This window comes from Manacus candei, unplaced genomic scaffold (assembly GCF_025592945.1).
Source record: "Manacus candei isolate 608988 ecotype Guabito, Panama unplaced genomic scaffold, ASM2559294v1 h1tg000002l, whole genome shotgun sequence".
In the NCBI taxonomy this organism is placed as follows: Eukaryota; Metazoa; Chordata; class Aves; order Passeriformes; family Pipridae; genus Manacus; species Manacus candei.
This window is the reverse complement of record NW_026138050.1, coordinates 16,765,500-16,793,194: the sequence shown is the minus strand read 5'-3', so window position 1 is coordinate 16,793,194 and position 27,695 is coordinate 16,765,500. Positions and strand designations below refer to the sequence as shown.

Sequence of the window (27,695 nt, the reverse complement as noted above, 5' to 3'; positions counted from 1 at the left end):
AATGATCCTTCATTCCCAGAGCAGGGAAAGCTTCCAACAGCACCAGTTCCTGCTGCAAGCACAGCTCTCGACTTTGTCACGTTCTGCGTTACTTCTAGTGGCAGTGCTCTAGAGGGAGTGGTTCCTTGGGCACCTGTAACTCCTGTACCTGGAGCCCACTGGCGTGAGCACCAGCCCCTCGTGCCTCGGCAGGAACAGCTGCAGCCGTCCAACTGCAAAAGCTGCCCGATTATCCACAAACAGTATTCCAGAGCTTGCAAAGACTTCACTTGAGGGATCGTGTCTTGGAATGCCCAACCCACTGCTGAGTTAGTGTTCACAGAATCATGGAATAGTTTGGGTTGAGGGACCTTATCGCTAGTCTCGTTCCACGCCCCTTCCACTAGACCAGGCTGATCATAAGACTTAGTGTTCAAAAAACCCCAAATGTCAGAAGGATGGATACCCCAGCCCATCACTTACACAAGTTGTCATCAACACCAGAACATTAAAACTAAGCATCCTCCTCTCATCCCAGCTGCATGGAGCCCTCTGCACACGGAGGCTGGAATTAATCCAAACTCATCCTCTGCAATGCCTCACTGACAGTTCCAGGCTTCAGCAATTGTCAAAGCGCTCTTTGGAACACTGTGGTTTCTCAGCAGCTCTGAGTTTCTAATATTCTGTGGAACACACATATTTCCTTAATGCCTCAAGACAACTCTGACAGGCTTTAGAAAGTGTCACAAGAACATTGTGTTACCAAGAAAGGTTTTATTCTTTTTGCCAGTAGCTTTGTTAATTGCACCAAAAAAAAAAAAAACAAAATAAAACAAAAAACCAACAAACAAAAAAACCTCTGTTTTGCCATTTAAACATTTTCACACATCCTATTCTGAATGACAAATATTAATTAAAAACAAGGCAAGAAAATAAAAATTCACAACCTTAATGAACTATAGGATCTATCATCGAGGAAAAAGGAAGTTGCTTTTCTTACAAGCTTTTCACAAGTGTCACATTTTCTCTTTAAAAAGGAGGGAGTCAAAAGAAAGCAAATTGCTAAAACAAATCCTCATAAAAAGAAACTTTACAGAATTGTCAACAATATTAAGACAACATTGACTAGCTAGTTTTATTAGAGCATCTCTCAATCCACTGCTTCCCCCACTCCCCTCCCCCAAATCTCAGGTCTAGGAAACATTGAGATCCATGTTCAGAAGCCACAGACATAAATACAAGAATCCGACTGAGACTGACAGCAATCTCAACTGGCATCTGGAACAGTCTGGTTTTCCCCACTTCCATCCCTCCTCCTCACTTCACAGCCACATCAAAGCTCTTGGTCTCCTTCTGCTCCTCCCTGGCACACCTGTGACTGTACAGCTGGCCAGGCAGCACCAAAGCCACTCTACAGCCACTCTCACTGGACATCAGCTCAAAGCTGCAGTCAGACCTTCCCAGGACAAATTACAGTGTTGAATTAGTCCGTACCCACCACTCCCACAAAAATAATCATCTCCATTCTGGGAACTGCAGTATTTCTGGAAAACAAACCCTGCAGTAGTGAGCTGCCTAGGGACCGGTTCTTGGAATTCACTATGAAACATCTGTCACAGGACTTGAGAGCTCCTTTTGCATTCTCACTGTATCCAGAGGCACCACAAAGTAACAGAGAAGAAGATCCTCCATTACCTTTGCTCAGACCCATTCACCTTCACTCTGGCCCAAAAGGGCAGGGACACATAGGGGATGCTGCTGCACTGGCTCGGCACAGTTCACTCTCAATTGCACCTGAGACAGTACCTCCCTCTTCCTTGCAAAAATTTTCCACTCTAAAATCTGTAGTCTCATCTCCTACCTGCAAACCCACAATTTCCACCAGATGCCCTCAACGCATAATCCGTTTGAGTGATTTCCTAACTGTGGCATGTTTAACCAAGGACTTCAGGTGCTAAACAGCGGAGATGTGGATGGGGAAGCGCAGTGTGTCAAAGCAGGTCAATGGCTGCTTATCCTGGGCACATTTCTGTGCCTTTTAACATGAATACCTACATGCAGGACGGCAGCGGCACTGCCAAAGGAACAAAGATGTACAACTAGCATCGCTCACACACACTGACCAACGGGCAGTGAGGTCTGACAGCTCTGTTGCCAGGTGTTCACCATAGGACATAAGTAATGCAGAACACAGCATGAGCCCAAAAAGAACAGAGATCACAGGAGGTGAAATACTCAAAGTAACATTTAGAGCATGAGGCATTAGATGTTGTGATTCAAAATGAGTATCTGATACTCTGTTTCTTAACAAGGTGCCCCTGAACCATACGCATACACTGCACAAAGCAGGATTGGGAGGAAATTCTAATGCAGGGGAAATTTCCTTACACAGCCATTAAATTCCTAGGAATAAAAAAAAAAAAAAAAGTGGTAGGGGCAGACCTTGGGGATTTAAAGGAACTCAGCCTAATTTGAATCTGTTCCTTTTCCTTTCAGAATCCCAGCCCAAGGAAGGAAGGAGACTGTGCCACTGAGAAGTGATTTTGGCCAAAAGTTTCTCACTTGGCATTTTTCTAACTCTAAAATCTAAAACGCAAGAACACTTCTAAAAGGCTAAGAATTTAAAAAACAAACAAAAAAAAAAAACCCACCCTGCACATTTGGAGAGACAGGCATCCTTTGGACTCTTGGCTGCTCTGCTATCAACAGTGAGAGCATCTCTGATCTCTAGCCTTGGCATCTGTGCAGTTCATGTCACCCATTTCTAAACTAAAGCTCAGCAGTGGTCTTTTCCTTCCCCATTTCAGTTACTGTTCTTTCTAGAAGTTGGTATCTGTCCACAAGCAAAGTCACAGTTTCAGGGAAAAGGCTCATGCTGTGCTACTTTGTACCCAGAGAAGGAACACTAAGAACATGTATGGAAAATCTGACATGTATAAAGATCACTAGTCAGTACACAAAAGTATCCCTATGAGGTAGGTAATCATCACCCACCTTTACAGATGGGCAAACAGGCTGAGAGATGTAACAACCATGCAAAGGCCAGAGACCGTGGAAAGGAGCTCAGGATTCTTAACCTCTTGGATCATTCTTGTCGCCCCTTTCAGACTCATCACTCTGCTTATGACAGTGCTATAATCCAAGACACCTTTGTAATTAGGGACTACAAGGGTTAAAAAAAAAAAAGCAAGAAGTAGCAGAACATAAGCTAAGGCCAGGAGCAAGTAAAATCACTAGCCCAGTTTTCGGCTCTGTGCTTCTCCTGCAGTTTTCTATGCAAACATGTTGCTCTCCAATCTGTCTTGGATGGGCTGTGATTAGCCTTTTAGGAGGCTCATTGACACTGGCATTCTCCCATTTTCAGAACAGTTTGTGTTCCCTAAGCTATAGCTGTCTGTACAGGGGAAGACATGGATTCAATGTGTTGTCTTTAACAGTACAGGAATTCCTCCATCAAGGTGCTGGGGAGGTGGAAGTTAAAAAAGAATAGAATCATGACAGTGTTGCATGCAACCTCCATTACCCTCTGGAACTGCCCTTCTCCTCCATGGGAGGTGTTCTGTTCTCTAACAGTGCCAATTAACAGGAACGCTCCTCACCTTACTTGGGACCAAGGACTTGAGTGATATTCACAGACAGATGGGCTGTTTGTCATCTGTCTCCTTGATGCAGAGAGTCCAACATACACATTATTTCACAGCAAAAGGAGAAAAGGGGTTGTTAGAAACAGCATCTTGGACAAGCAAAAAAAAAAAAAAAAAGAGGAAAATAAAAGCAGCCAAGCAGCAGGTTTCTGGCAGAGTTGCCTCAGAGCTTCTGAACAATCGCCGCTGTTCCGTCCCATGACTTGTCAGTGCATGGCATGGATTTTTCTAATTAGACTGCAACAATCTGAGCCCCCTCCTCCCCCCCTCCTGCCACAGGGGAAGGCTCACCGCAGCAGCTGCCTTGGTGGCAGGTCTCAAAGTCTGTGTATAAAAGGAAATGGAAAGACAGAGATGGACTGGTCCAGAGTTAAAACCCAGTATCATAATAATATTAATCAATAATCATCGTATGAACAGTAAGAAGGGTGCAGCCTAATGGATGTAGGCCCTGTACACTGCAGACATGTCGTTGTCGGATTGGTCCAATGCTTTTGCTCGTTTATAGACCTAGAGAACAGAAATCAGAAAAGGATCAGAGCCTGCACTTAAGTGAAGCCTTTCCCCAGCAGAAAAATTCCCTTGTTGGTCACTGCAATCAGAGAACTGCACAGTATGTCAAGTAATCAGAGCAGTGCAGATCAGAATGATTCTGATCTGCAGGTCTTGTTGAGGCCATCTGTGTTTCCTGATGTGACATTCTAAGGGCTTCTACAATCAAAACAAATCCAGTGTCACCCTAGTCAAAATATATTTCAATCATTGTTTCCTTGTATTAGAGATTATGTAATTCTCAGATTTGCATCTCTTGTGGACAAATTGCTCTGCTGAATAGATGAAGAACATATGTCTGAACATTGGACAACTCTTACCTCGTTGGCAGCAGCTGCCATGGGAGTTGGGTGGTTGACAGAATCGCCCAGTGCAATAGCTAATCTAAGATCCTTCTGTATGTATTTCAGGTAGAAATCAGGTTTAAAGTTTCCTTGTAAGATATCTGTTGAGAGGAACGCATGCAAAAAGTAAGCATAACAAAAGTAAGCCAAGCCCATGTTGCGAAGGGCTGAAATTCAATACCCATCTCCCTTTCCCTTGCTGATCACTACTTTTAGCTCTCCTGTTTCTCTACTCTCTATCTACACTATGATGTCAATAGCGACATCATCTGGCTGCAGGAGATGATGTCACTATCGCCCACTGACAAAGTGACCTCAGATTTCTAAGCAGCCTACCCTCCATTTCACCTGCTACCCTGCCCCAATGAAATCCTAAGTCAAGCCCTAGGCAGTCCTAATTCATATTCTCAGTAGCCCTGGCTATGAAGGGGAAGGAACGGAACTCAGTTCTGCATCTCCAAAATGCTTAAAATAACCATAATCCCAAACTGATGAAGATGGGACACTTATTTCTCCCTTTCTGCCACTAGCTGAAATGCTGCTAGGTTGTAACAAATGCCCTATAATAAAACAATATAAGAGAACTTTACTTTGGCACTTCTGGTCCAGGAAGATGCTGGCAAGTTGTCCCTGATTGAGGATATCCAGAAGGGTCTGCTGGGACTGGCCAGTCACTTGAGCCAAAGTCAGTCCTTCTGCTATTGTTGCCATGAAGCTGCCTTGGACCATGTTCACAATCAGCATCATCTTGGCAGCATTGCCTACCTCACCTGGGAGTGAAAAATATCATTGAGATTCCTCCAGAAGAGAAACAGCAGCCCTGCTCCCCCAGCCCACATAGCAGTAACACCACTAGACTCTTTGCATCAAGCACTCAGCAGCTTCCCCTGAAAGATTTCAGAAAAGGTTCTCATTTTTCAAGCACTCAAAGGAATGGAGAAATCGTAACAAAGTATGATTTAAAACCAAAAGCATCACAGATCCTCTAAACTGAGACAGTATTCAAAAAAGAAACCTTAGCCTGCAGGCTCTGAAACTGGCCAAGTTCCAGAGGAGTAGGCCAATTTCCCACATTGCCCAAGGAGACAAGAAACAAATCACATATCCGCCTCAGACCCCTTGCTGGAAGGAACTAAGAAACTGCTGTCAGGCCCTTTGTGTTTCAATTACCTAGGAAAAAAGAGGTCTTCCCCATGGCTTGGAAACAGCTGCTGCAGTCCTCATATAAACCCCTGTCACCAGCTGCCAGGATCACAAGCATCCCATCATTAGAGAGCTGCTGGTTTCCTGAGACTGGTGCTTCCAGAAAGCGACCACCCCGGGACACTATCACCTGGAAAAGAGCATCTCCGTTTAGCTGTGCATGGACAGCAGCAGGAACACCACTTAAAGCATTCCTGCTCCTGAGGACAGAATTTTAAAGCAGAACAAACAGCTCTAACATATAACCAGGAGAGGAAAGCACTAACACATGATGCACTGTATCCTATAAAGGGTACTTAAGACCAAAAGTTGCCCTCACACTCCAGCAAGACCTTCCTGCATCCATCACTATTGTGCATGTTTTAAACAGCTGAACTGACATGCTTTAGCCATGGCACCCTGTACCGGACAAGGGACCAGTGCTGAAGGTGTACATGTGGTGTGGGAGTATCAGAAGATTGACCACTGGGGTATTTTCCCTCTTTTCCCCAGAGAGGAAAGGCATTTGACAGATCTCTTCAGCCAGAGGTTTACTAATACGTATGATTTTTATTCTCCAAATTGATGCTACGCACTACTGCATCACCAACACATCCGATACCACAGCAGAAGTAATCAGAACACTTCTACAGAAATCCTCTCTATGATAATAATATTTCTACAGAATGAAACGTGAGGGCATTCTTTCTTCCCAGAACATTTTAACTAAGGAGGTTATGCATTCTATCAATTTAACTAACATTTATTAATCCAGACAGGGCTTTACCATCCAGTTTGCCACAGAATACCAATCTGGCTATAAATACCTCTTAAGGGATCAAAATTTGTCTGTCTGTTTACACTTGATGCCAGCTAACAGACCTGCCAAATCTACAGGTTTGCTGGTATCACCAGGGAACATCTCATCCAACTCTGTTTGCTGGTCAAGATTTGACACGTTATTTTGTCTAATTTGCCTGGAACTTGAGAGTCTCCCAAAAGAAGTCCAACAGGTAATAAACTGCCTGAAGCAACACGAACTGCTTCTGAATCACAGGTGTTAAGAGGCTCAGTTCAGTGATTACCTGGGCCAGCTCTGTGACTGTGTCTGCATCCACGGTGGACATATCCACATAACACTTCCCCGGGCGAATCCCCTGCAACACTCCACTCGGACCAAGCACCAGCTGTGGAGAACAGAAGAGCGGTAAAGCAATAGGGTGTCTGCAAAGAAACCCCAATCCTGCAGGACAGGAAGTCAGGTGAGCCTGGCACTGCAGTGGCAGACCACCAGAAGGGAATCAGAACCTGTCCTCAAAGGGTTGGTTTTTAAAAAGTATGATTTCTGTTTGGACATTTATTTTTACACAGCTGCACTATTCAGCATCTACAATTACCCAGGCTGCTGTGGTTAGCAGGAATCAGAACTGGCATTCAGTGACTGCATCCCATAGTCTAACCAGCGGAGGTAAAATAAGAGCTAATCCTTACATCCTTTGCTGCTTTTGGATCTGAAACGCAGGCAAAGGTGATGTCACATGTGGAGACAACTTCAGCAGGGGTTCTTCCCAGCCGTGCACCCTCCTGGATGAACAAATCACACTGCAAAAGGCACAAATCCAAAGGTAAGAAAAATTAAGTACAGAGCAAATGGGTTCTTCGCATTTTGCTGAAACAAACCCCGCTGCTGGACACAACTCTGAAAGAGTCAGGCATGTTAATTACACAGCAACTTGGTCATCTTCCCTTGCTTTGTCCACACACACACAGAACTTTTCTGAAACCCCAGGTGAAGAACTTTGAAAGAAAACACTTAAGTGAAACGATAAGAATGTTGTGGGTTTGGGAAGAGAGATTAAGGAAAAAAACTGGAAAAAGAACAGAGAAAAATGTGTTACTGGACACTAAACAGGAATATGCACAGCTGAGACTGATGTGTTTCAGCAGCCTGCTGCTTCAAATCTTAGCTCCTTCTTACCTTATCCCCTCATACCAGTCATGTTTTACTACTAAAAAAAGATAAATCTTTTAAACCCTTTTAACTAAGTAACTACAGGGCCCTTCCTGCTTCAATATCGCACAGCATCATCCAAGTACCACATCTCCCCCAGTTACCTACTTTTCCTCCTCCACTACAAAGAGTAACACTGTCAAGAATGTAAGTGCAATATAAGCTCCATCTTCACTTTGAATGCCCCCATAAAACCCTTCTCATCCTGGTCTGCTGACACAGCAGGTTTCCAACAGAACCCTTGTTAGTGCAAAAATGGATGTAGACAAAGCTGCGGTTGAGCAGCGCATCTTACCACACCTCTCCTGGGATAACTCCCCATACCTGGCCTTTTTGGCGTAACACTGGATATTCACATCAGCAGTATTTCCAGAGACATATTACATCCCAATTCTCAACTCATATACAAGGGTTTAATTTTTCTGACAACTCTCTGCTCTCGTACAAAATGGCAGTGGGGTGGGACTGGTCACGTAAAGTGACCATACGAGAACAGCCCACAACTTTACCTGGTCACAAGTGCCCACCGACAAGCACCTAGGAAACAGGAACAGAACAAGGTAGCAAGTGCATCCTTGTGTTTCTTTGGCATCCTCTCCCAGGCACCAATGACAGATGACCTCAGGCCTCCCTAAGCTACAGGGGGAACTAAATGCATGTTTAAGAAAGGTTCAGGTACATGCCTACCTTCTCAGCAGTCCTGTTCCAGACAGTGACAGTGTGACCCATCTTCAGCAAGTTGGAGACAATGCCACTTCCCATCAGGCCAAGGCCCAGAAATCCTATCCTGAGGGGTAGAGATAAACGTGAATGCAAGAGAAAGCAATAGGTGTTCATCTCTCCTGGTGTTGAATATAATGAAGAGCAAACTCTGGAGCATCACCAGCAAAAAAAAAAAAAATAATCCCCAAACATGTTCCAGTGCAGCCAAAGCTAGAATGGGCAGATACTGAGCTTTAAAATCAAGCTGGGATTTATTTTGCTTACCAAGCATCCCTAACAATTTCCTGGAGAAAGTCTTCACCCTAACTTTAGAAGATCACATAAATATTAAAGGTTTGAGTGATCTGGGCTCTTTTTGGTTTTTTGGGGGGTTGGGTTTGTGGTTTTTTGTTTGTTTTATTAAAATTGCTGTTTGTGTGCTTTCTGTTGCCAGCCATTGCCTCACTGAAGTTAAAGGGAACATTTAGAGATCAGCAGGTGCTTCTCTAATTTTCTGGTTTTAAAGTTGTCACACATACAATGCTTGTTTATATAACTGAATGATACATTACAATATTTATTTTAATAAAGCCCAGCAAGGACTACTGGGGTAAGCATCATGCACAGACCCAAGATCTAGTCCCTGCTCTACAGCTGTGATTTCAAACAGGAAGAAAGGAAGTATTAGGCTAGTGCAGGTCACAATGAGTCCCAGACAGCAGCTGCCTTCCCCCTCCTACTCCACCCCCAAGCCGGAAAGAGTTTTGCTCCCCTCATTCGAGAAAAAGACAATGTGCCAACAAGTTCCATCCTTACAGTCACCTGCAGCAAGAATTCCTTTGCAGATATTGCTGCAAGGACCCTTTTATCCATCATGCAGCTTCCTGCAAAACCCACAGCTCTAGGAGAGATTTCAAAGCACTGAGCTACATGTCTGATGTAACTTCACAATGAAATCTACGTGGCAATCCCCCAGTTACCTCTGCAGAATTAGCAGTTGCTCTGTAGCTTTCACAAACCACCTTGTCCTTTCTCAGCTAGCCATGCTGCCTTTTCTTCAAGCAAACTAATTCAGACAAGGCAGAGCAAGTCACCACAGGCTCCCTATGCAGCCAAAACAAGGTCCACCTATTCTCAAGTCTCTAGACCAGCTTTGATACTCCTTTCCGAACCCACCTCTGAGCCACACTTTCCTGAGAGACTGTTTTACCTGAACAGCTTCATTGTTATTTTGGTTCCCCTGGAGTACAGGTGAGAACTGACATCCCATGAGAGCAGCCCCAACGGCAAACAGCAGGAGTGGCCTGAACTCAATTTGAACGGAGCGGAAGTTACAGAGTGAAACAGGAAGCTCAATTTGGGCTTCTCTCACTCTATGACGGAGAAAGGGGGTGTTTAAAAGAAACCAGAAAGCTCACGTGCTACACAGCAAAGGTCTTGTGATGGGAGAACACACCTCCCTCTTCCTCTTGTCTTCTGCATGCCCAAGAGAGTGATTAAACAACCCCAGTCAACTGCAAGGCACTACTGGTGACAGATCCCCTTTTATCTTCCTACCTCATGTAACACTCAGGAATACTGCTGCTAACACCCTGCAGTAGGACCTTGTGCATAGGGCAACTGTAGAAACACCCCAAATTGCAGATGTATCCAGGACACAATTTATTCTGAGTTTTGTACTGTACAGTCCCCTTTGTTTTTAGCTGCCTCCCTCCCCCTTGCCCCTAGATCAGTTTCACACAAGGACAGAGGAGATGTGTAGTTGGAGGGAAATGTTAGGTTTATTCATTCGCAGTGACCAGCTGGACAGTGGCTGCATGTGTGAGCTGTGAAGGAGGGAAAGGGAAATGGCTGAAGTGTGTTGGAGATCTTACTTTTTGTCTGTAGGCGTGATGCTGCCATTGACTGCTGTGCTGTCTGCTGCCTGGATGGAGGTGGATCCTGTCTCCTGGGGGAGTGGGGTGGGGTGGAAAGAGGGGGAAAAAAATAATAAAAAAATATAATGCACAGCTCTGGAGGAACTGCAAGGCCTCATAACAATAGGGAAAATCCATCAAAACCAAGATTTGCCTTACCTCTTCACAAACCTTCAGCTTCTTTGTGATGGCTTGATAGCAGACAGCTGGCTGTATAGAGAAGACAAAGCATTCAGGAGAAGGACAGTGCTGACTTGCTCTGCTGAGCAAACAGATCATATCCTTGTTCCATAGGAACAGGCAGCCCACCCACCCACCACCATCTGCAAAGCAAGACAACTCTGGGGCTTCCCTGAAGGGGAAAAAATAGAACCAAAACCCTATTGCAACATATTAGGTCATCCTTTCCCACCCTGCCCCAGCAATTCAGCCTGTCTTCTAACAGAGGTCCTGCAAACTCCCTTCTGTAGGTCCTATGACAGGTTGCTCTGGAGACCCCAAAATGCAGGGCATCCCTGCTCCCACATTTAGCTCTCTGAATCCTGCCATGGAGCAACCTCACATCTATGCTCACCATGTCTCTGCAGCAGTGGAAGCAAAACCTTCTGGTTAACATGAGAAGGCACGTGGCTTTCTACAAACAAAGGTTGCTCCTTCCCATGCTGCTTACTGTGAGCTTGTCTAGATTAAAACTGTTAGCAGCTCTTAAGCCTTCTAGCTCTGCCCAGATCCTCAGCGAGATATAAATCAATTTAATTTTACATTAAATTGATCTTTCCTTTTCCTCCTGATGTTCACTGCTGAATATAAAATCCTGCAAGGCTTCTGACTCTTGGGAGATAAATTTGCTATATCTTACAAAGAGCTTTTCTAGTTCTGGAAATTCTCCTGCAACGTTCAGTGAGTTGACAAGCCCATCCAGATGAGGAAACTGACTGGACAGCCATCAAAAACAATCAAACAGCACGATTCTCAAACAGAAAAACAGCTTTTCCTGCCCACCAATCTTCATTCTACAGACTTTATTACAATAGATCTGTCAAAACCTGGTGCTACATGATCTTTAATTACTTAAAACTATTCACTGTACTCAATGCTAAACCACTCTAAACCTTAAGGTTGGAAAGTAATTGAACTACAAGATTGCAATCTAATTGCCACTAGCCCTCAAAAAACAGAATTCTGGAGCTCTTTTCGCATACTCCTTGTACTCAGCCCCAGCAAAGGGCAGGATGCCAAGCTAGACAGACCAGGAGCATGATCCTGTCTGCCAAATCCTCACCTTCTCTGTCTGGCTCAGCAGGAAGTGATGAAAGTGTGGATCACTGTCCTTCGCGGGCTACAAAGAGAGCAAGTACAGCCTCAGGAGCATTCCCAGAAAGTCACTGAGCAACAACAGCACAATTCCCTTGCTCTCCCAAGCTGCATGAGAACAATAGCTTAAGGTGGAAAATATAAAATATAAAAATATAAAATGAAGCAGCCTGTTTCAATTAAGCAGTTTACACTGTGTTTCATTCTCAAAACCCAAGCCATTCAAACCAAATTCCTCATTTTTGGACATCTGTAGGAAAATCAGAGAAGTATATGAGCAAGAGTAATATGGGAGGAAGAAAATTCATATCCCGCTTCTTCCCCTCCCAGGGGAATGAAAACATTTATTTTCCAGCTTTCAAGGAACTCCTTAGAACAGCAGTCTGGGAACTGGCTGGAGGTTACACACAGCAATGCCACATGCCAGGCAAACCCTACTAACAGCAACGAGGAGTGCAGGCCCAGGTACTTTACCTCTCCAGTGAGCATCGTATACAGTAGCCTGGAGTCAAGTTGCTCTTACTCTGCTTTGCTGGTCACTTATTTATGCGCAAAACTGACAGTTTTTCAAAGCTGCTTATGAAGAAAATCAAATGAAACCACCCCATATGAGAGTACCAAGTCAGGGAGACACTATCCACATTACCTCCAATTTGGGAATTCAGTCCAAGAAATAGTTTTGAAACAAGAAGTGCAAAAATGAGTACAGCAAGTTAAGTGTGAATCCCAGCATACTTCTGAACTACCTGGGATATTGTCCAGCTATGTTCTGTGCAGAATGTTCTGACGCAAGGAAGATAAGATCTTGCTGTTTTACAGCCACACACAAGGCTCTGAGAACCAAACTTGGTTCCTAGATCTTCCGTGTTGTAAAGCTTCTCACCTCACTGACACTTGGTGGCCATTTAAATCCAGCTACTGTTCCAGTCATCACTCTCTTCACTGTACTTGATTCTGGAATTGTGAGGTCCTGAGGAGACAGAAGGAGGATTAGAAAGAGATTACAACCTGGCTCAGGGGTTGGCCACAGTACGTTGATCATACGAGCACACATACAGAGTTCTGAAAGCACTACCAACACCTTCCATTTCACGGGCCTTCCCATAAGTGTTCAGTGTATTATCAACACAGGTGAGGTGAGGAAAATACGAACTGCCAATGAAGGAATTCAACACAGTTATGGCTTCTGGAGAGTCCATTCTTCATACCTAAGAGGAATCATTGCACTTGTGCGCTCATGCAATGAGCAGAGAAGCAAACGAACACACTTGATCCAGTATTTTCCTCTTGTGGAATGCAAAAAGCTTAACAAATGGGTGAAGAACATCATTACAAGTAGAAGTCTAAACTCTTCTAATCCTGCCCTGTCACAAAAGAATAGCCTACCTGTTATCAGGAGAACCTTCAAAGTAAAAGTCCGACAGCCACATGTGCTTAAGTCTGCAGAATCTGTGAAACAAACTGTATGTGGGCTGTCCCATCCACTCAACAGGTCCTGGTTTGTAGTTCATGATAGTACTTAACACATTGAGGCTTTCACTGCTGAGCAGATTAAAATTTATCTTTTATTTCCCCAAGACATACAGGTTGAAATCGGTCACAGACATGCGCTATAGACACACAGGTCTTTATGTTACATGAAGAGAATGTGCAGGACTCCTGCACAGTATGTGCTGTCTTCCTGAAATGAGGGTGCAGAAATGAAATCCCATTATCTCCCCTCCAAAATTACTTCCTGAAAATGCAAAATATACCTTAATGTCCACACAGAAGCACAAGAGAAGAGCACTGTTTGTAAAAAAAGGTCAGAGCAAGACTCCTGGAGGTAATCCGGATCGATGCGACTGTCCAAGTGTTAGCAAGGACAACGTAGACATCAGACTACAAACTTAAAAGTGTCTAGGTAGAGTCCTGCATACTAAAATTCTCTTAGACAGCACACTGCTGTTTCAATTGGTAAAGCAATTGAATGCCTTGATGCCTAAGAATTTCTGTTGGTCCTTTGAAAATATTCATATAAGCTTAAAAATAAGAGTATGTGGATGATCATCTATGGCTACAGAGTCTTTCTAGATAGAGCACACCTGGGCAACAACTGGATTCTTGAATTTTATGCATCCTTATTGCTTGGAAAGCCAAAATTTGGACTGTGACAGGAAAAAAAAAAACAAAACAAACAAATCCCAGCACTGTATTAATTCAGGATAATGACATTAATGTTTTCTACCCTAAGGGTAAAGAACGTGGGGAACTTATGAGAACCAGGCAAGAAGACAAGATTTTAAAATTGTCATAGGCTGAAAAGCAGTATTAAGGCAGCCTTGTTATATTTTCATGGCAATTTCTTTAATTGTCACTTCCCAGAAGCTATAAGGCTTACTTTCCTACCTTACCCTGCTTATTTTCCCTGTCTGTGGCCAGGCACTTATCACACAGCTGGCCACCCCTTTGTGGTAAGTTTAAAACCTGGCACTGGTAAGTTTAAAAGTGGTAAGTTTAAAAACTTTTAAAAGTGGTAAGTTTAAAAACTGGCACTGCCATGTGCCAGTAAAATAATGCCTACTACCACAACTCACTCAAAGCACTCCGAAGGCCTGAGGTAGCTAACACAGTAAAACTTAGGCATACAATGTGTCAGCACAACCAGAATTCTCCCAGCCATTAGTTTTGATGGATTTTGGAATGAAGTTAGCTCAAAGACACAGCAGCACTTTGCAAGTGAAAAAAAAGGCCCTGTTGCTTATAGTAACAGAATTATGTGGAGACACAACATGCTTATAGGAAGACACTTAGAAAAGTTAAAGTTATGTCACCAGTGAAGCATTTTTCCGGATCAGTCAAGTCACAAGTTCAGTAATTATTAGTCAGAATTCACATATATGCATCCATTCCTCCTTTCCTCCAACTCCCCTCAGAAGTAGAAACTGATGGGCTCTGTTGTGCAGTCTGATTTCACAGACGCTGGCTCTAAAAAAGAGCCAGTATTTCCTTCAACTCCTTAGGAGTTGGACTAGATGATCCTTGTGTATCACTTCCAAATCAGGATATGCTGTGACTCTATTCTATGATTCCTTCACAGCTAATATCTGAGATGATCGGCTTCATTTTATCACATCAAGAAAGAGTTTGCTGTTCAATCAGCAAAGGCCAATCCATTCATAGTTCTGGAGAGCCAAGACCACCATCTTGACTTGCATCCTGACGTGCACCGAAAGCAAAGACTGTGAAGCACAATGTGATCCCTCTGAAGCACAGGTGAGCAAGCAGGCTGCTGCATGGTGTATCAGCTGAAGTCTCCCAGTCATCTTCAGGTGTAGTCTCTGATGGAGCATATGCCTCGTAATAATCCACCAAAATAAATATCCATTTGGAAAAGGAAGATCTAGACCATAACCACGAGTTCCACAAAAAAAAAAAGGCTAGAACTCTAGATGAGGGTAGACAAAAAGTATTGGTTGCTATCACTGCTGGTACAACATCCAGAAGTATCAGGGAAGTAATGGGGATAAAATAATAATGCTCCAAGGTCAGACCTTTATAATGGAGGATGGAAACATACCCTGTAGCATAGAAGCTGAAATGAATACTTTTAATTCTTCTGGTGGATTTCCCAGGCTACAAGTTTCTTCTTTAAGCTCTACCCCCTAAGAATACTTCAGCCTCTGTAAGTCCTGAGGGTGAAATGGACTGACTACTAATCACCTGATCATAGGAAACAGATGAGATGAGAGAAGTCAAGAATCAGATGAAGACCAATATCTCTTCACTAATCCTTACCACACAAACTGAACTCAAAGGATGGCAAGATGAAAAGTCTCATGATACAGCTTTCAAGGCCCTCTCAAAGAGCCACTCACAGTAACTAACGGGTAAAAATCACAGGAAGAATCAACAATGTGCTTGCCAAAGGTATCAGGCAGCCAAATGGTCTAGGAGGAGCAATATGGAATATCTTTAAAAAAAAAAAGGGATACTGAACTGACTCTTCCTGCTGGCCTGTTAGTCAAGGTGCCAGTCAGCCCTCAAGTCCAGCTGCCAAGTCCATGGGCACTGGCGGACATGCACAACACAAACCTTCTCATCCTTGGGCGGACGCCCCCGCTTTCGGGGGCTCTGATCCTGGGCTCTTTTCAAGGGTGACTTTGATCCTCTCTCTGATGAGACAGAAGAGACCCTCTTTTTTCCTTCCCCTGTGCCCTTCTTCACCTTTCCTTCAGACAAACTGGCCTTGCGTTTCTCTTCACCAGCGGATTGCTTGCCTCTTTCTTCACTGGAATTACGCCGATTCTTCTCTTCAGTGGAGTTATGGGAAGACGCCTGAGAGATTACAGAATAGAAGATGGTAAGGAAAGAAGAGAAGAGATGGAATGACTTTCATGCAAAACCAAGGATGTGAAGGACCCTGTGCCGATTACTATCAAGCAAAACAACAGCACAGTAACTTGAAAACTAGATCTCTCCTAGTCCTTTGGAATCAGTGAGTGAAGTTCCTGGTTAGTTCTCCTGCAAAAACACACCAGTTTAAGAAAGTACGTAACAGAACAGGCCACCTGTAGACTTACTGGCAGAGTGCGCACTTCCAACATACTAAAATCAAGATTAGTAGATATCAAATTCTATTCCAAGATTTAAGACTGATTTACCACAAGCAAATCAATTAGCCACTTCAGTTTCTCCAGCAGTTTAACAAAACATTTTTCCCCACCAAACAAGATTAAATGGGGAAGAAGAGAGGATAAGAAATAAACCCAAAAACCAAAGGAAGGAAAACAAAACCACTCTCAACTTGCAAGAGGCAACAAACTCCTTTCACATAAAAACGCATCTAACCATTGTTCATGCCAAGACCTACTTTGATGCATACAGTGAAAAAGAACCCACTCACCTGGTCCTTGCCTTTGGTTTTTCTAAGAAACTCCTCTACAGCATCCACAGCTTGCTGGAAGCGCTTACCCTTGTTAATCTTGATCATTTCCTCTTTGTGAGCGTGATAAGGCTTCAGCTGTTCCACTTTGATCCAAGCACTTGAAACAAAAAAAGAAGTTAGTTATATTCTCCAAACAGCAGCTTTCACAATCATCCCACTTTCAGAAACACATAGATACACTTTCTTTCCCCAGAACCACTGATGACAGCAGCCCAAACTCACTTGCTATCTTACAGCCTCAGAGGTTGCTATTTCTGCATTCACTGAGAACTTTCTTCTGGCACTTTAACTTTGTTTCTTTTTAAGTTTTATCTCCTCTCATTCTAGCCGTGCCCCACTCTAAACATCAGTCATATTCTCTATCTGCAAGACAACTTTTGGATGTGATCACAGGTCGTGTTTAGAACAATGGAGCCCAGTGACTGCTCTTGTTTCACCAGGAGGAACACCCACACTCCCACACCTCCATGTGAAGTAGCCATGAATAACATGAATCTGCTCCAGGGGTTGTTCAAAGCAAAGTCTACATAACAATTCTCAGCCATCAACCCCTGGCTAAAATATACTGTGCATGAAAGTGTCTAAAAAAAGTGTAGGAAAAAATCCCTCAAAATTCTGCATCTCACAATAGGGCTGACCACAAACAAAATGAGTTGCAAAAGCCACATCTCATCATTGAACATATCTCTGATGTACCCTGATACTCTGCATGAAAGCAACGTTCTTGTTTTTGAGGAAAAAGAACTGTTTTCTTCACTGCTGATATTTTAAGATAAACTGACTGGTACGGTAGCAGAGTATTAACCTGACTGGAGTACTGTGAGGAAAATCAAATTATTTCCCTGTTTCCACTCCTGCTAAATACAAATTCTTGACATTTACCAAATGGTTAAGTTGTCAAGTACAGGGTGACAACTCCACTTTCCTTTAGGCAAACAAGCACTTTGACCACTCTTTCACTTCAGCTTAGGGGAATATCTTTGCTTCCCTTGATGCCTGAATCCCTTATGACTTTCAGAGATTAAATCAACCTTTCTCCCTCTCCAGATTCAAGCCCAGGCTTATCAGCCACACTGTTACAAAGCTATTTCCATCCTACTGAAAACAGAACTGTTTTAAGTTTTAAAAACCTTTTCCTGAGCTAGAATGGCCATCGCAGTTTCTTAGCACACAGCAAAAATGGGGCAATCAGATTTTCTCTCATCCCCAGACATCCCTATGTTACACTGACTAGCCACGATTACAGGTTTTAAGTATTCTCCAGTGCAGTCCAGCTCCTGCTAGAAGTGAAGTGATTTAATAGCTGCTGTTTCAGACACTGTAAGCACCATGTCATACAGTTAAAGCAAACATGAAGGTGAAAATGTTAAATAATAATAATATTTTGCTGGATCTTGCATTAGCCATCGATTGTAGTCAGGAATCAACTTGCTTAAAGTAAACAAAATTTTTGGGTCACATTTGCAGAGAGGAGACCTCCTACTAGAACTGACTGGAAAATGTCAGCACTCTTTCCACAGAAACCAGTGTTCCTGCATGCAAAGCTGAATCCTTTCACTCACTTTACATCGTCTTCATAAGAACTGACATAATGTAATACAAGTCAAATCATTCCATTCCAGACTAGAGCCGGCATTCAGCAGCTACTCAGGGAATCCCTCTCAGCTGCCCAGACATCACTGTCAAAGACAATTTAAAATTCCCTCCCACTGTAAAGCCTGCCTGTGTGACACACAGGGACAAACACCCCTAGATACCACACAGCATCAGTTCATGAGAAGCCTTTCATTACGTATATAAAGGAAACAAAATTCTGGAGCACATTATAAAACAAAAAAGCATGTTAAATGTTGCTGCAAGATTAAATTTCTAAACAAAAATAACTTCTTTCTTTCAAGGCATTCTCTTAGGTTTCTGCTCATCCTATCCCTCCTCACTGCACATGTTCACTGGCTTCCTTTCTCGTTCCTTTTCCTTTTGATCTGGAGAAAGCCTGAAGCGCAAAGCTTTTTGGTTCCAGTCTTTGAAGGTGCATTTTGGTACTTGTGATCCACCAGGACAAAGAATTAGAAAGCTCAAACTAGTAAGTGAAAAACAATCTTAAATATTGCCTCAATTAAAAATAAATTAAAAAAAAAAAAAAAAATCAGTCTTTTCCTTTCCAGTTTATTCTTGGTGCATCACCTACCTGGACAACCTCCTATAAGAGATGAATGTGTCTTTGGACATCAGATATCCATAAAGCAACTACATGCAGTGTTTCAAACACTTGAAAACAAAAGAACTTTCCACCAAACAAAATCATTCATGTTTATACACAAGATCTCAGTACCCTCAAGGCCAATGAAGGCCGATATTTAGATAAAGGATACTACACATAAAAGGAGCTACTATTTCTCTTCTGACTCAGCAATGAATCAATACCTGAGAAAAACATTAGTGACATCTCTGAAGATGTCATATTTAAGATGAAATTGTGTTCATATCACTGCACAGTCACCAGGTATCTGTACAGAATGGGCTACATGGAAAGTGAAAAGATCTAATGAAGATACCCATTAGCAATGGGTTTCTCTATTCATTTCTCCACGCTGTTCCTCATCCTCTCCAAAAACACTACACATGTAAATATGAACAAAATCAAAACTTATAATAAGAAGAGGCAAGTATGACTGTGACCTGGAGCTGCACAGAAACAGTGATACAGAGATATCGGCACAGACATGGAGACATTAAAAACGTCATCGTTCCAGCCAGTCTCTTCCTGTCTAAAGATACCAACTCCTAATGATAAACTGGAGAAATGAGATGGAGGAATATCCACCAATACTCACTTTTTGCAAATCTTATAGTTAGGGCTGGAAAACAGTGGCACTGTATCTCCAAATTTCTATTACTTACAACAGTCTGGGGAAAAATTCATCACTTTAGACTGTAACACTTTAAGTGCCCACACTAAATGCTAACACAACCAGTTCTGAAAGTCAAAAGAAAATTGCTTGATTATTTACAAGCCCAGTGTGTGAGCACACAAGACAAGTTAAAAGAAAATGTCCCAACCTTCATCAGTAAAATAACTCAAATAACTGAACTCTGGAATTTTATATGTAAACTTCTAGGAAAAAAAAACACAAAAACAACTAAATAAGAATAAAAGAGAGGCTACTTAGCAGAAGAAAACAAGAAGGAGGGCAATACTGAAAGAAATTAAGTATTATATTTTTCAAATTTGTGCAATAAAATACCTCCTCGGTAAGGGGCGGAAGAGTTTTGACTACAGTGATTTCCAGCCATGGCACTGTGCCTGCAGAGATGTCTAACAATGTTCCAGCTGGCTCTGCTATAGCAACACAGAGCTCAACATGGGATAATGTGTCTCCCTGACAAACACCAGGAACACGAGCTCACCCCCTCCATCAGCTTCAGACTATCCCTGGGACTCCTCAGGCTGCCAAGGCGTATGGTCAACTTTAAGCAAGTGTTTCCTGATGTCAGACCTGAAAGAACATTTTAGAAAGACTACATCCTGAAATTTCTCTCTCTTTGAAAACCAGGGAGAAGAGTGCCAGAAGAAAAGGGTAGGTGCTTGCATCCCAAGAGGACATGGAGGATGGGAAGGCAACGAGTGCTGTGCTAAAATCACTGTGCTTGATGGAAAAAGGCTGCAGATCACTACACTTATCTTGGATTGCAAGCTTCCTCCATTTTTGTCTTGATATATTAAGTCAGGAAGTGCCCCTTGACCCCACCACATTTAGTTTTGCACTGATGCTTCAAAAAGGTTGTGAGTTGGGGTGCTCCAACTTCCTGTTAAGACTTTGATATACGGACTTGCAAGTCCATTTGGCTGTAAGGGAATATATAAAGAGGGAGGAGGATGGGAAGGGGAAGAGACACTCAGAAAAAAAACTCCAAGGCAGACTAGAAAAATCTCCTTACCAGTTTGGAGTACAAAGTAATAAAGAGACATTACATGAGTGTGTGCATCACAATTAAGGCAATTGCTTAGATCCAGACATGGATATTACATCACTACTATGAATTTTGAGGTGGCTTTCACTGTGGTAAAGCACATGTGTATTTACTTCAGTTTAATCACAAGGAAAATCTGCTTCCATGGGTAGAGAACCCTAACCTTCCAGAAAAACTTTACTTTGAAAGTCACAGAAGCAACTAACACCACCAACATAACAAGCATATGGAGCACAGAGCTCAGCAGAAAATATATCAATAGCCAGGACTTGGAGCACAGTCTGAATGCACTCATGCTCTCACTTGTGTGTCTTGGGCCAAAACTACTCACAGCCATCCAGTTAATCTACTCTCCTAAGTCACTGAAGCACTGCACTGGGTCAGTACATCCCAGTATTCTATTTGCAGGAGAAGGAAAACGCATTTCCTCTGTGCTGTATCCTAAACTAGCAAGAATGTCACAAATAACCAAAACCGGTACACTACACAAAAACCACTACCAAACTCATCGGTATGTTTTTATTGACCCCTCTGCTCTGCTCACAAACATGCACCCCCATTTTTACTTCCAAACAGTTCACATTTTAAGCAAAATCATTTAAATTTCTCCTGATTTGGTTTGCTGATTATGTTCAAACATGAAGACTTTCCCAAGCAGCACACTGGTTAGAACACTACAGTTCTAACCAGCACAGCCTTTTGAAGTTCCAAGTCAGGACAGAAAAGGTACAGAAGCTTCTCTCTCTTCTCTCTATCAACATTATTTTAAAAGAAAAGGGGTGGCATTTATTTCTATTTAATTTTCAGGTAGGGTATACCAGTCAAAGCAAGCAAATTTCTAATTCATGATTATCTAGCAGGAAATGATTAAATTTCACAAGCTGGAGATGGGGGGAGGGGGTGACACTACAACAACCACACTACCTTACCGTGCCAGATGACTGGATTTGCCCCAGCCAGAGCTCTAGAATCCTGTAATAAATCCTGATTATTTTGCAGCTCTGAACTCTTCATTTGCAATCACGTTGTTAATCTCAGCTACAGTACCCCAGACATTTGACCACTTTTCCCAAACTTGTCTTAATACAAAAAAAAAAAATCTGTATTTGATTCAATAATGTGAAATACAAGAATCAAGAACAATCAGGACAGAAATAGTCTATCTCCTCAACTTTCAGAACTTACTAGCTCAAACAACCATGTTTAATAACATCACCAAAAAACCTTCTCTGCCCTCAAATCAACTGTCACCTGCCTCAAGTAACTAGAGATCCAAAAGTTCCCTTTTGCATGCAGCATTCACTTCTACTCCATCCAGTTTAGACCTCAGTTCTTAATGGAAATATATTTTTAAGTACGAAGCAAAAATAACCTAGTGGTCAAAAATAATTTCCTTAAAAAACATTCATTAAATGGTCTCAGTTCTTGTTACCTTTTTTTCCAAAAAGTAAAGGGTTCTCTAGTCTTCCATAGATATTTGCAATTTCCTTCTTTATTGCATGACTTAATGTGAAATAGCAGAAAATAAAGAGGAAAACTGAAAAATGAGCAAAATAATTTTCAGTTTCAGGCTTTTTTTTGTTGTTTTTTTCTCCCTAGTTTGCAATTATTTAAGACAACTACGATTTTGTACACATTTGAACTTAATAAACTCTGCCTTGCAAAAAGGAAGTCTACAACAGTTTTGGCTTTCCTGTACTGTAAAGACTTCCCCAAGAACAGCAAGAATGTTTTTGGTTACCAGGTAGGACAGTATATTCTTTCACAAATGGCAATTATACAGTTAATTTTATTCCTCTGGCAGGAAAAAAAAAGCATACTCGGAGCTGTACCTTTCTCATACATGGCTACATGCTAAAATCTAACCCAGTCACATCACATTTACTCCCCTAAAAATGGCAAGCTATCAAGGACTTGCCCTCACAGCAGCAACTCAAATCCTGACCTGACTATGTAAGTCTTTTCAGTCTTCATACACCCCTATGAGCAGCTGTAGCATGCAATAATAGTTGAATGTTTTTTTCTGTGTGGTTCAAAGATAATCCTTTAAGAAGCTGCATTGCACTGTGTTAATAAATAGTTCTTCCACAAAAGATCCACTTAATGGTGTTTTCCCCTGATGAAAACAAGCAGGTACATACTGATCTTCTGTTCCAAAAAACTTCACAAAGAAGCACTTTTTTCCACGAGGTTTCTTCAGATCTTTAGGTGGATTAACAATCTGAAGGTGATTAGAAGTGAAAGTTAAAAAGCACATAATGATAGATTTATACTCTGTGATTCTACTGTCCTGTCTTACAGCTATTGTAGATTTTTTTTTTTAATCTGACTAGGAAGAGAACTGGAATCTGCTATAACTTTTTCAAGTAAATATGTAACTCAAGTATTTCCTTGGACATGGGAATGTTGCAGCAGAGACTGCATTCCGAGTGGAGTTTTCTACTCCCCAGCCCCAATAGATAAGCTGGTCACCTTTTGTAAAATTAAAGACAAAGGCACGAATAAAAGTTTGCTCCACTCACGTAACCTTTGAAATTTAAATTTAAACTTTGTCTTTCCTCCCAGAATACATTCCCAGAATACATTGCTTATCAAGTTTAAAATATTAGTAAAGAGAAAAGCTGTCATTCAGTTACACAGGTGACACCTGTAGAGGAATCTGGTGTTAACTTGATCCAGTAACCAAACGTTTATGACTGTCAGCCAAATTGACAAGCTTTTTCCCAGACTCATGCTGTTACCTCAGCATGCCTAGCCCTCACACTGACACCAAAAATATAAGAAAGTTCTTTCAGAGAAGTAGAAATAATAGAAATGGTACATAACATTCAATTATTTTTAATCTTTCACCAGAAAAAAACCCAGCTTAACCAAAAGAGAAAGTTTAACTACTCACTACCCCCAGAATTAGTACTCAAAAATCATAGCTCTAACAGTATCTTGAGAAGCCAGACTCCTAATTTCTATTATTAAACACAGTATAGTTAACCAACTTACTATGGAAGGAAAAAAACCAGTCTTACAGAAAGTGACAGTGATTAAATAACTAAATCTGGGAAACACAATCAGTTCTAGAGCTCCAGAGCTGGCTCTCTGTCGCTTTTTATTCCATCTGAATTACCAGCTGTTAGTGACAGGCTGAACTTCTAGATCAAATAAAGCCTGGTTCAAAGTTTAGATTTGTGGGGTGTGTGATTAAAAAACAAATAAATAAGAAAACCAGCATTAATCAACAACTGAAATGCCTTCAGGCAAAGCTTTCCCTACACTGAAGGAAAATGCAAAAGCAAGCAAACAAATAAAAACCACCAAAAACTAAGAAAGCAACAATAAAAACAAACAAACCTCACCTTTCCTGGCCATGGAGGATAACGACCCAGCTTCCCCCTAGATAAAAAAGAAAGTATTAGGCACTAGAACTAGACAAAAAACCTATTCCGGTATCTGCCTTTTCACATTATCTCATACTTTATATATTAGGAGTTACAACTTGCAGTCAAAACCTTCTGTGCAAGGCAGGACACAAGACTGACATATGCACCTAATGCAGGCTCTGAACAGTCTGACCTCACTTCACTGTCAGAACTGAAGAGAAGAGCAGCAGCACAGCTGCTGCCTGCAATACACAAGAGTAACAGGAACTGCAGCACTCTAAGAGTGGAGATTCCTTCACAAGGAGCTGGATAAAAGCACTGATGCATGCAATCAGAGCAAAGTTCAGGTTGGGAACTTCTATCCACCTGTCCAGAGCAGTCTGTGAGCAGAGCAGCCATTGACTCCCAGCTCAGAGAGCTGAGGTTCTGCGTTCTCACAGGATTCTCCCAGCAGGTGTTCCACTACCACCTTCTTCAGGTGCTCACCACCACAGTGAAATGTGCTAAAGATATGAAGAGCCATTAAAAAAAAGCACAAAAGTTTCCTTCCTACATTTCCAAAGGTCTCCATTACGAAAACTAGACAATACTAAAAATACTTACAGAGAAGGAAGATACATCAGTCTTAGCACGGCAGCTTTATCCTCATTTCACCCTTGTCACTAACTCGGGCTGCAGTGCTCACAAAACCTCGTCAGTCACTGTCTTGCAAGAGACTGGCAAAGAACCTGTGGGGCCCTGACACAAAACCTCTCAGCCAGTGGCACAGCAGCCCCTCGAGATGGACTCAGCAACCACAGGCAGGCAGGAGTGCTGCCAGGAACCGTGATCGTGTCTCACACACTCTTGTACCAAATGAGACATCCAGCAAACCCTTTCTGCTGCTGCTGTCTGATTGTTAAAGTTCCCTGTGACAGCTCCAGGGACAGCACCTGCCTGGGCTGCCATGTACAAAACTAAAGCAGGATAGTCTGCATTCCAACACTAACAGCAGTCACTCCTCAAATTCTCATCTGAAAAAAGGAGATTTGCTAAAAGTAAGCAATCTTTACTTACTTTGCCATACAAATTAGACAACTTCCCAGCACTGCCAGTTTTTCAGATGAGAAGCTGCAGTTGTCACAGCCTGGGATATAAATACAGATGCATGCACTTGTGTGTTGGGAATTAACTACTTCTTGGAGCCCTGGTAGGACAACCTGGCCCATTCAGCACAGCAGAGCCACTTAATCATGGAATGCTCAGGTCTCCCGACCAGGAAACAAAAAGATCACAGATCTGACAGTCTGAGAGTAAGATCGGAGCGAAAAGGGGAAATGGCTTCCGGGGGCTCCCACGGGGACACCCCAACCTACAAAGAAACGCTGTTTTCCAGGATATTGTTGTGTTGGTTCATTAAAGCACTGCCAAGAAACGGTGTCATGGCTCTCCCGAAACACCTCCTGACTAACCCCTGTTCCTTCTCGCCTCCCTTGGGAGGTGAGCCCGTGCTTCCGACCGAGCCTCGCAGCGATCGCCCCTCCGTTCCGCTCCCCTCACCCCTCTATCCTACACAGCTTCCTTCCTCCATGCGACGTCCCCGGCAGCCTTCGGCGCCGGCCCAGCCCAGTCCGGTGTTCCCGGGCCGCCTCCCGCCGCCCCCTTCACGCCGCCCGCGGGACGGCGCCGGCGACACCCGGGACCCGCAGCGGCCCCACCGCTCAGCCCTGCCCAGCCCCGCCCTGTCCGCAGCCGTTTCCCGGAGTCCCCCGCGGCGCCGGGCTGACGGCGCCCGGCGCGCCCGGCCCAACCTCCGGCCGCGCCGCTCTCCGGGCCGGGCACAGCCCCGCCGCCGCCCCGCCTGCGTCTCCTCCGCCGCCCCGCCTGCGTCTCCTCCGCCGCCGCAGCAGCCTCATTCCGCGAAAGGTGCCCATCCCGCCACGCTCCGGTGCTCGCCCGCGGGCACGCCCGGACCGGGCCGCGCCGCCACTCACCACACCAGGTCTCCGAGCCTCAGACTCACGGCCGCCATCTTACCGACACCGCCGGGCCGCGCGGGTGCTGCCGGGAGCGGGGACCGCGCCCATGGGCGGGGCCGTCACGTGGGCGGGCGGGCCGTCACGTGGGCGGGCGGGCCGTCACGTGGGCGAGCGGGCCGTCACGTGGGAGGGCGAGCTGTCACGTGGGAGGGCGAGCTGTCACGTGGGCGGGCGGGCTGTCAGTGGCGGCCCCTCCCCAGCGTGACGGCGGCGGCATCGCCCACTGCCTTGCGGGGCGAGGCCTAACTCAGCCCCTCCCTGGGGCGGGGCCTAATTTGGCTCCCCCCAGGAGGCAGAGCTTACTCGGCTCTTCCCTCCTCCGTCGGCCCAGAGCCCGGAGTGCGGCGCGGGAACTAATGTTACCGATTCGGATCCCGATCCCGAAAAGCGGCAGAAACAAACTTCTTAACACCGATTCGTAGATGTTGAAAAGGGCATTCTTCTTTATTCAGCGCACTGGACGTTCGGAGGATAGCCCTCTAATCGAACGCGCCAAATGGCAGATGGACAGGACTTTTTATTACACGTACTGTTTGATTATTCATTAGATATTCTCGCTTACTTAATACGTATTTATTAGTTTGCTTTACATGGTCGCACCCCTATTGGAAGTCCTTCTTTGGTCTTTCCGGGTCGTCTTCGTCATCTTGACCCCGGTCCTTGAGCAGGCACAGCGTCGTTGTGCTTTGCCAGCAAATGCTGTAACGTTTGTTCTTTATTTTATCTGGGTACACGGAGCTTAGTTTACATCCTGTTTGTTTGCATCTCTTATCGAATTCTCAGGGACTTCTCTAAGATTGTATTGTTCCTTATGTGGGCATTCCGGGATACCGTGAGTAAAGTTTCTATTTCTTTGACAGGAGAATTCGCCTTGAGGAGCAATAACCGGAGGGTTCCGCTGCCGCCCCTCCTGGGGATTGGCACCAGGGGCATCTGTGCCCCGCACCCGTATCGCCTGCTGACCCCCGGAGGACCGCTCCGGGAGACGACGGGTTTGGAATATGGTTTGTACTCGCTCTGCTGTGGGAGCAGTGGGAGACGCCGTCTGTGGTCGACTGTGGTGGAGCTGCATCGGTTTTCCCGGATGACTTGCTGTGTGTTGTGGTGGTGGCTTTTCTTTCTGCCCACCTAAGTAAGCCAATTTCACATTTTTTCCAAGCGTTCTTGCTGCCTCTTCTGCCCTGTGCACCCACAGAAACCTGAGTTGGTAGGTGCCTCAGAGGGGCCTTAAAGAGCTTGATCCCTGTGCTGCACGGCCCTGGGTGCAAGCTCCCCACTCTCCACCCTGTAATGAGTGATTTAACTGCTCTGCTTTTCCCCCCAAATCTGGGTGGATTGAGGACAAGTATCTTAAGTGGTGTTTCTCAACTTAATCGGGGCATCCTGTTTGTTCCTACCCCCCCTGTACTTTTTTAAGAGGTGCACCATATTAGTCTTGTTTTAAGAGCATTAACTGCCTTTAAAATGTGTGTTTTATTTGTTTTGTGTGTAGCACATGCGCACACACCCCTTTATCTCCACACATTGATCTTGGCTGTTGGCAAAACCCACTTCATATCCCAATGCCTTCAATAAAGGACTCTGCAGCAATGCTGGAATTGGTGTGGTTCCTTTAAGATATGATATGAGTTTAAAAAGAAAAATAAAACTCTGCTGTCAGATTTAATTTACTAGGGGCTGATATAGCTGGACCCACGCAGTTTCTACTCCTTAACTCTGCTCCTTAAACTCTAGTCATTAAAAGTGCAGCCAGAGCAGTC

General features: G+C 43.8%; 2 protein-coding genes across 6 annotated transcripts; one reads left to right on the top strand and one right to left on the bottom strand.

Annotated features, from left to right (window-relative positions):
• Positions 1 to 733: 733 nt before the first annotated feature.
• GLYR1 (glyoxylate reductase 1 homolog) lies at positions 734 to 26,013 on the bottom strand. 5 transcript variants are annotated; one of them, XM_051770974.1, is made up of 16 exons: positions 25,891 to 26,013; positions 23,894 to 23,930; positions 22,685 to 22,764; positions 16,530 to 16,668; positions 15,719 to 15,961; positions 12,528 to 12,614; positions 11,613 to 11,669; positions 10,490 to 10,540; positions 10,289 to 10,362; positions 8,400 to 8,499; positions 7,193 to 7,303; positions 6,787 to 6,888; positions 5,690 to 5,852; positions 5,110 to 5,289; positions 4,496 to 4,620; positions 734 to 4,133 (listed from the first exon to the last, which is right to left on the bottom strand). In XM_051770974.1, exons 1-16 carry the CDS (start codon positions 25,926 to 25,928, stop codon positions 4,059 to 4,061), a joined length of 1,662 nt encoding a protein of 553 aa, XP_051626934.1. In that variant the 5' UTR covers positions 25,929 to 26,013; the 3' UTR covers positions 734 to 4,058. The 5 variants fall into 5 exon arrangements, with proteins under 5 accessions (XP_051626934.1, XP_051627013.1, XP_051627157.1 ...); XM_051771053.1 differs by having other exon boundaries at positions 6,787 to 6,885; XM_051771197.1 differs by having other exon boundaries at positions 15,851 to 15,961.
• LOC127463512 (uncharacterized) lies at positions 25,467 to 27,525 on the top strand. Its single transcript, XM_051773084.1, has 2 exons — positions 25,467 to 26,461; positions 26,796 to 27,525. Exon 1 carries the CDS (start codon positions 25,486 to 25,488, stop codon positions 26,179 to 26,181), a length of 696 nt encoding a protein of 231 aa, XP_051629044.1. The 5' UTR covers positions 25,467 to 25,485; the 3' UTR covers positions 26,182 to 26,461; positions 26,796 to 27,525.
• The last annotated feature ends 170 nt before the right edge of the window (positions 27,526 to 27,695 follow it).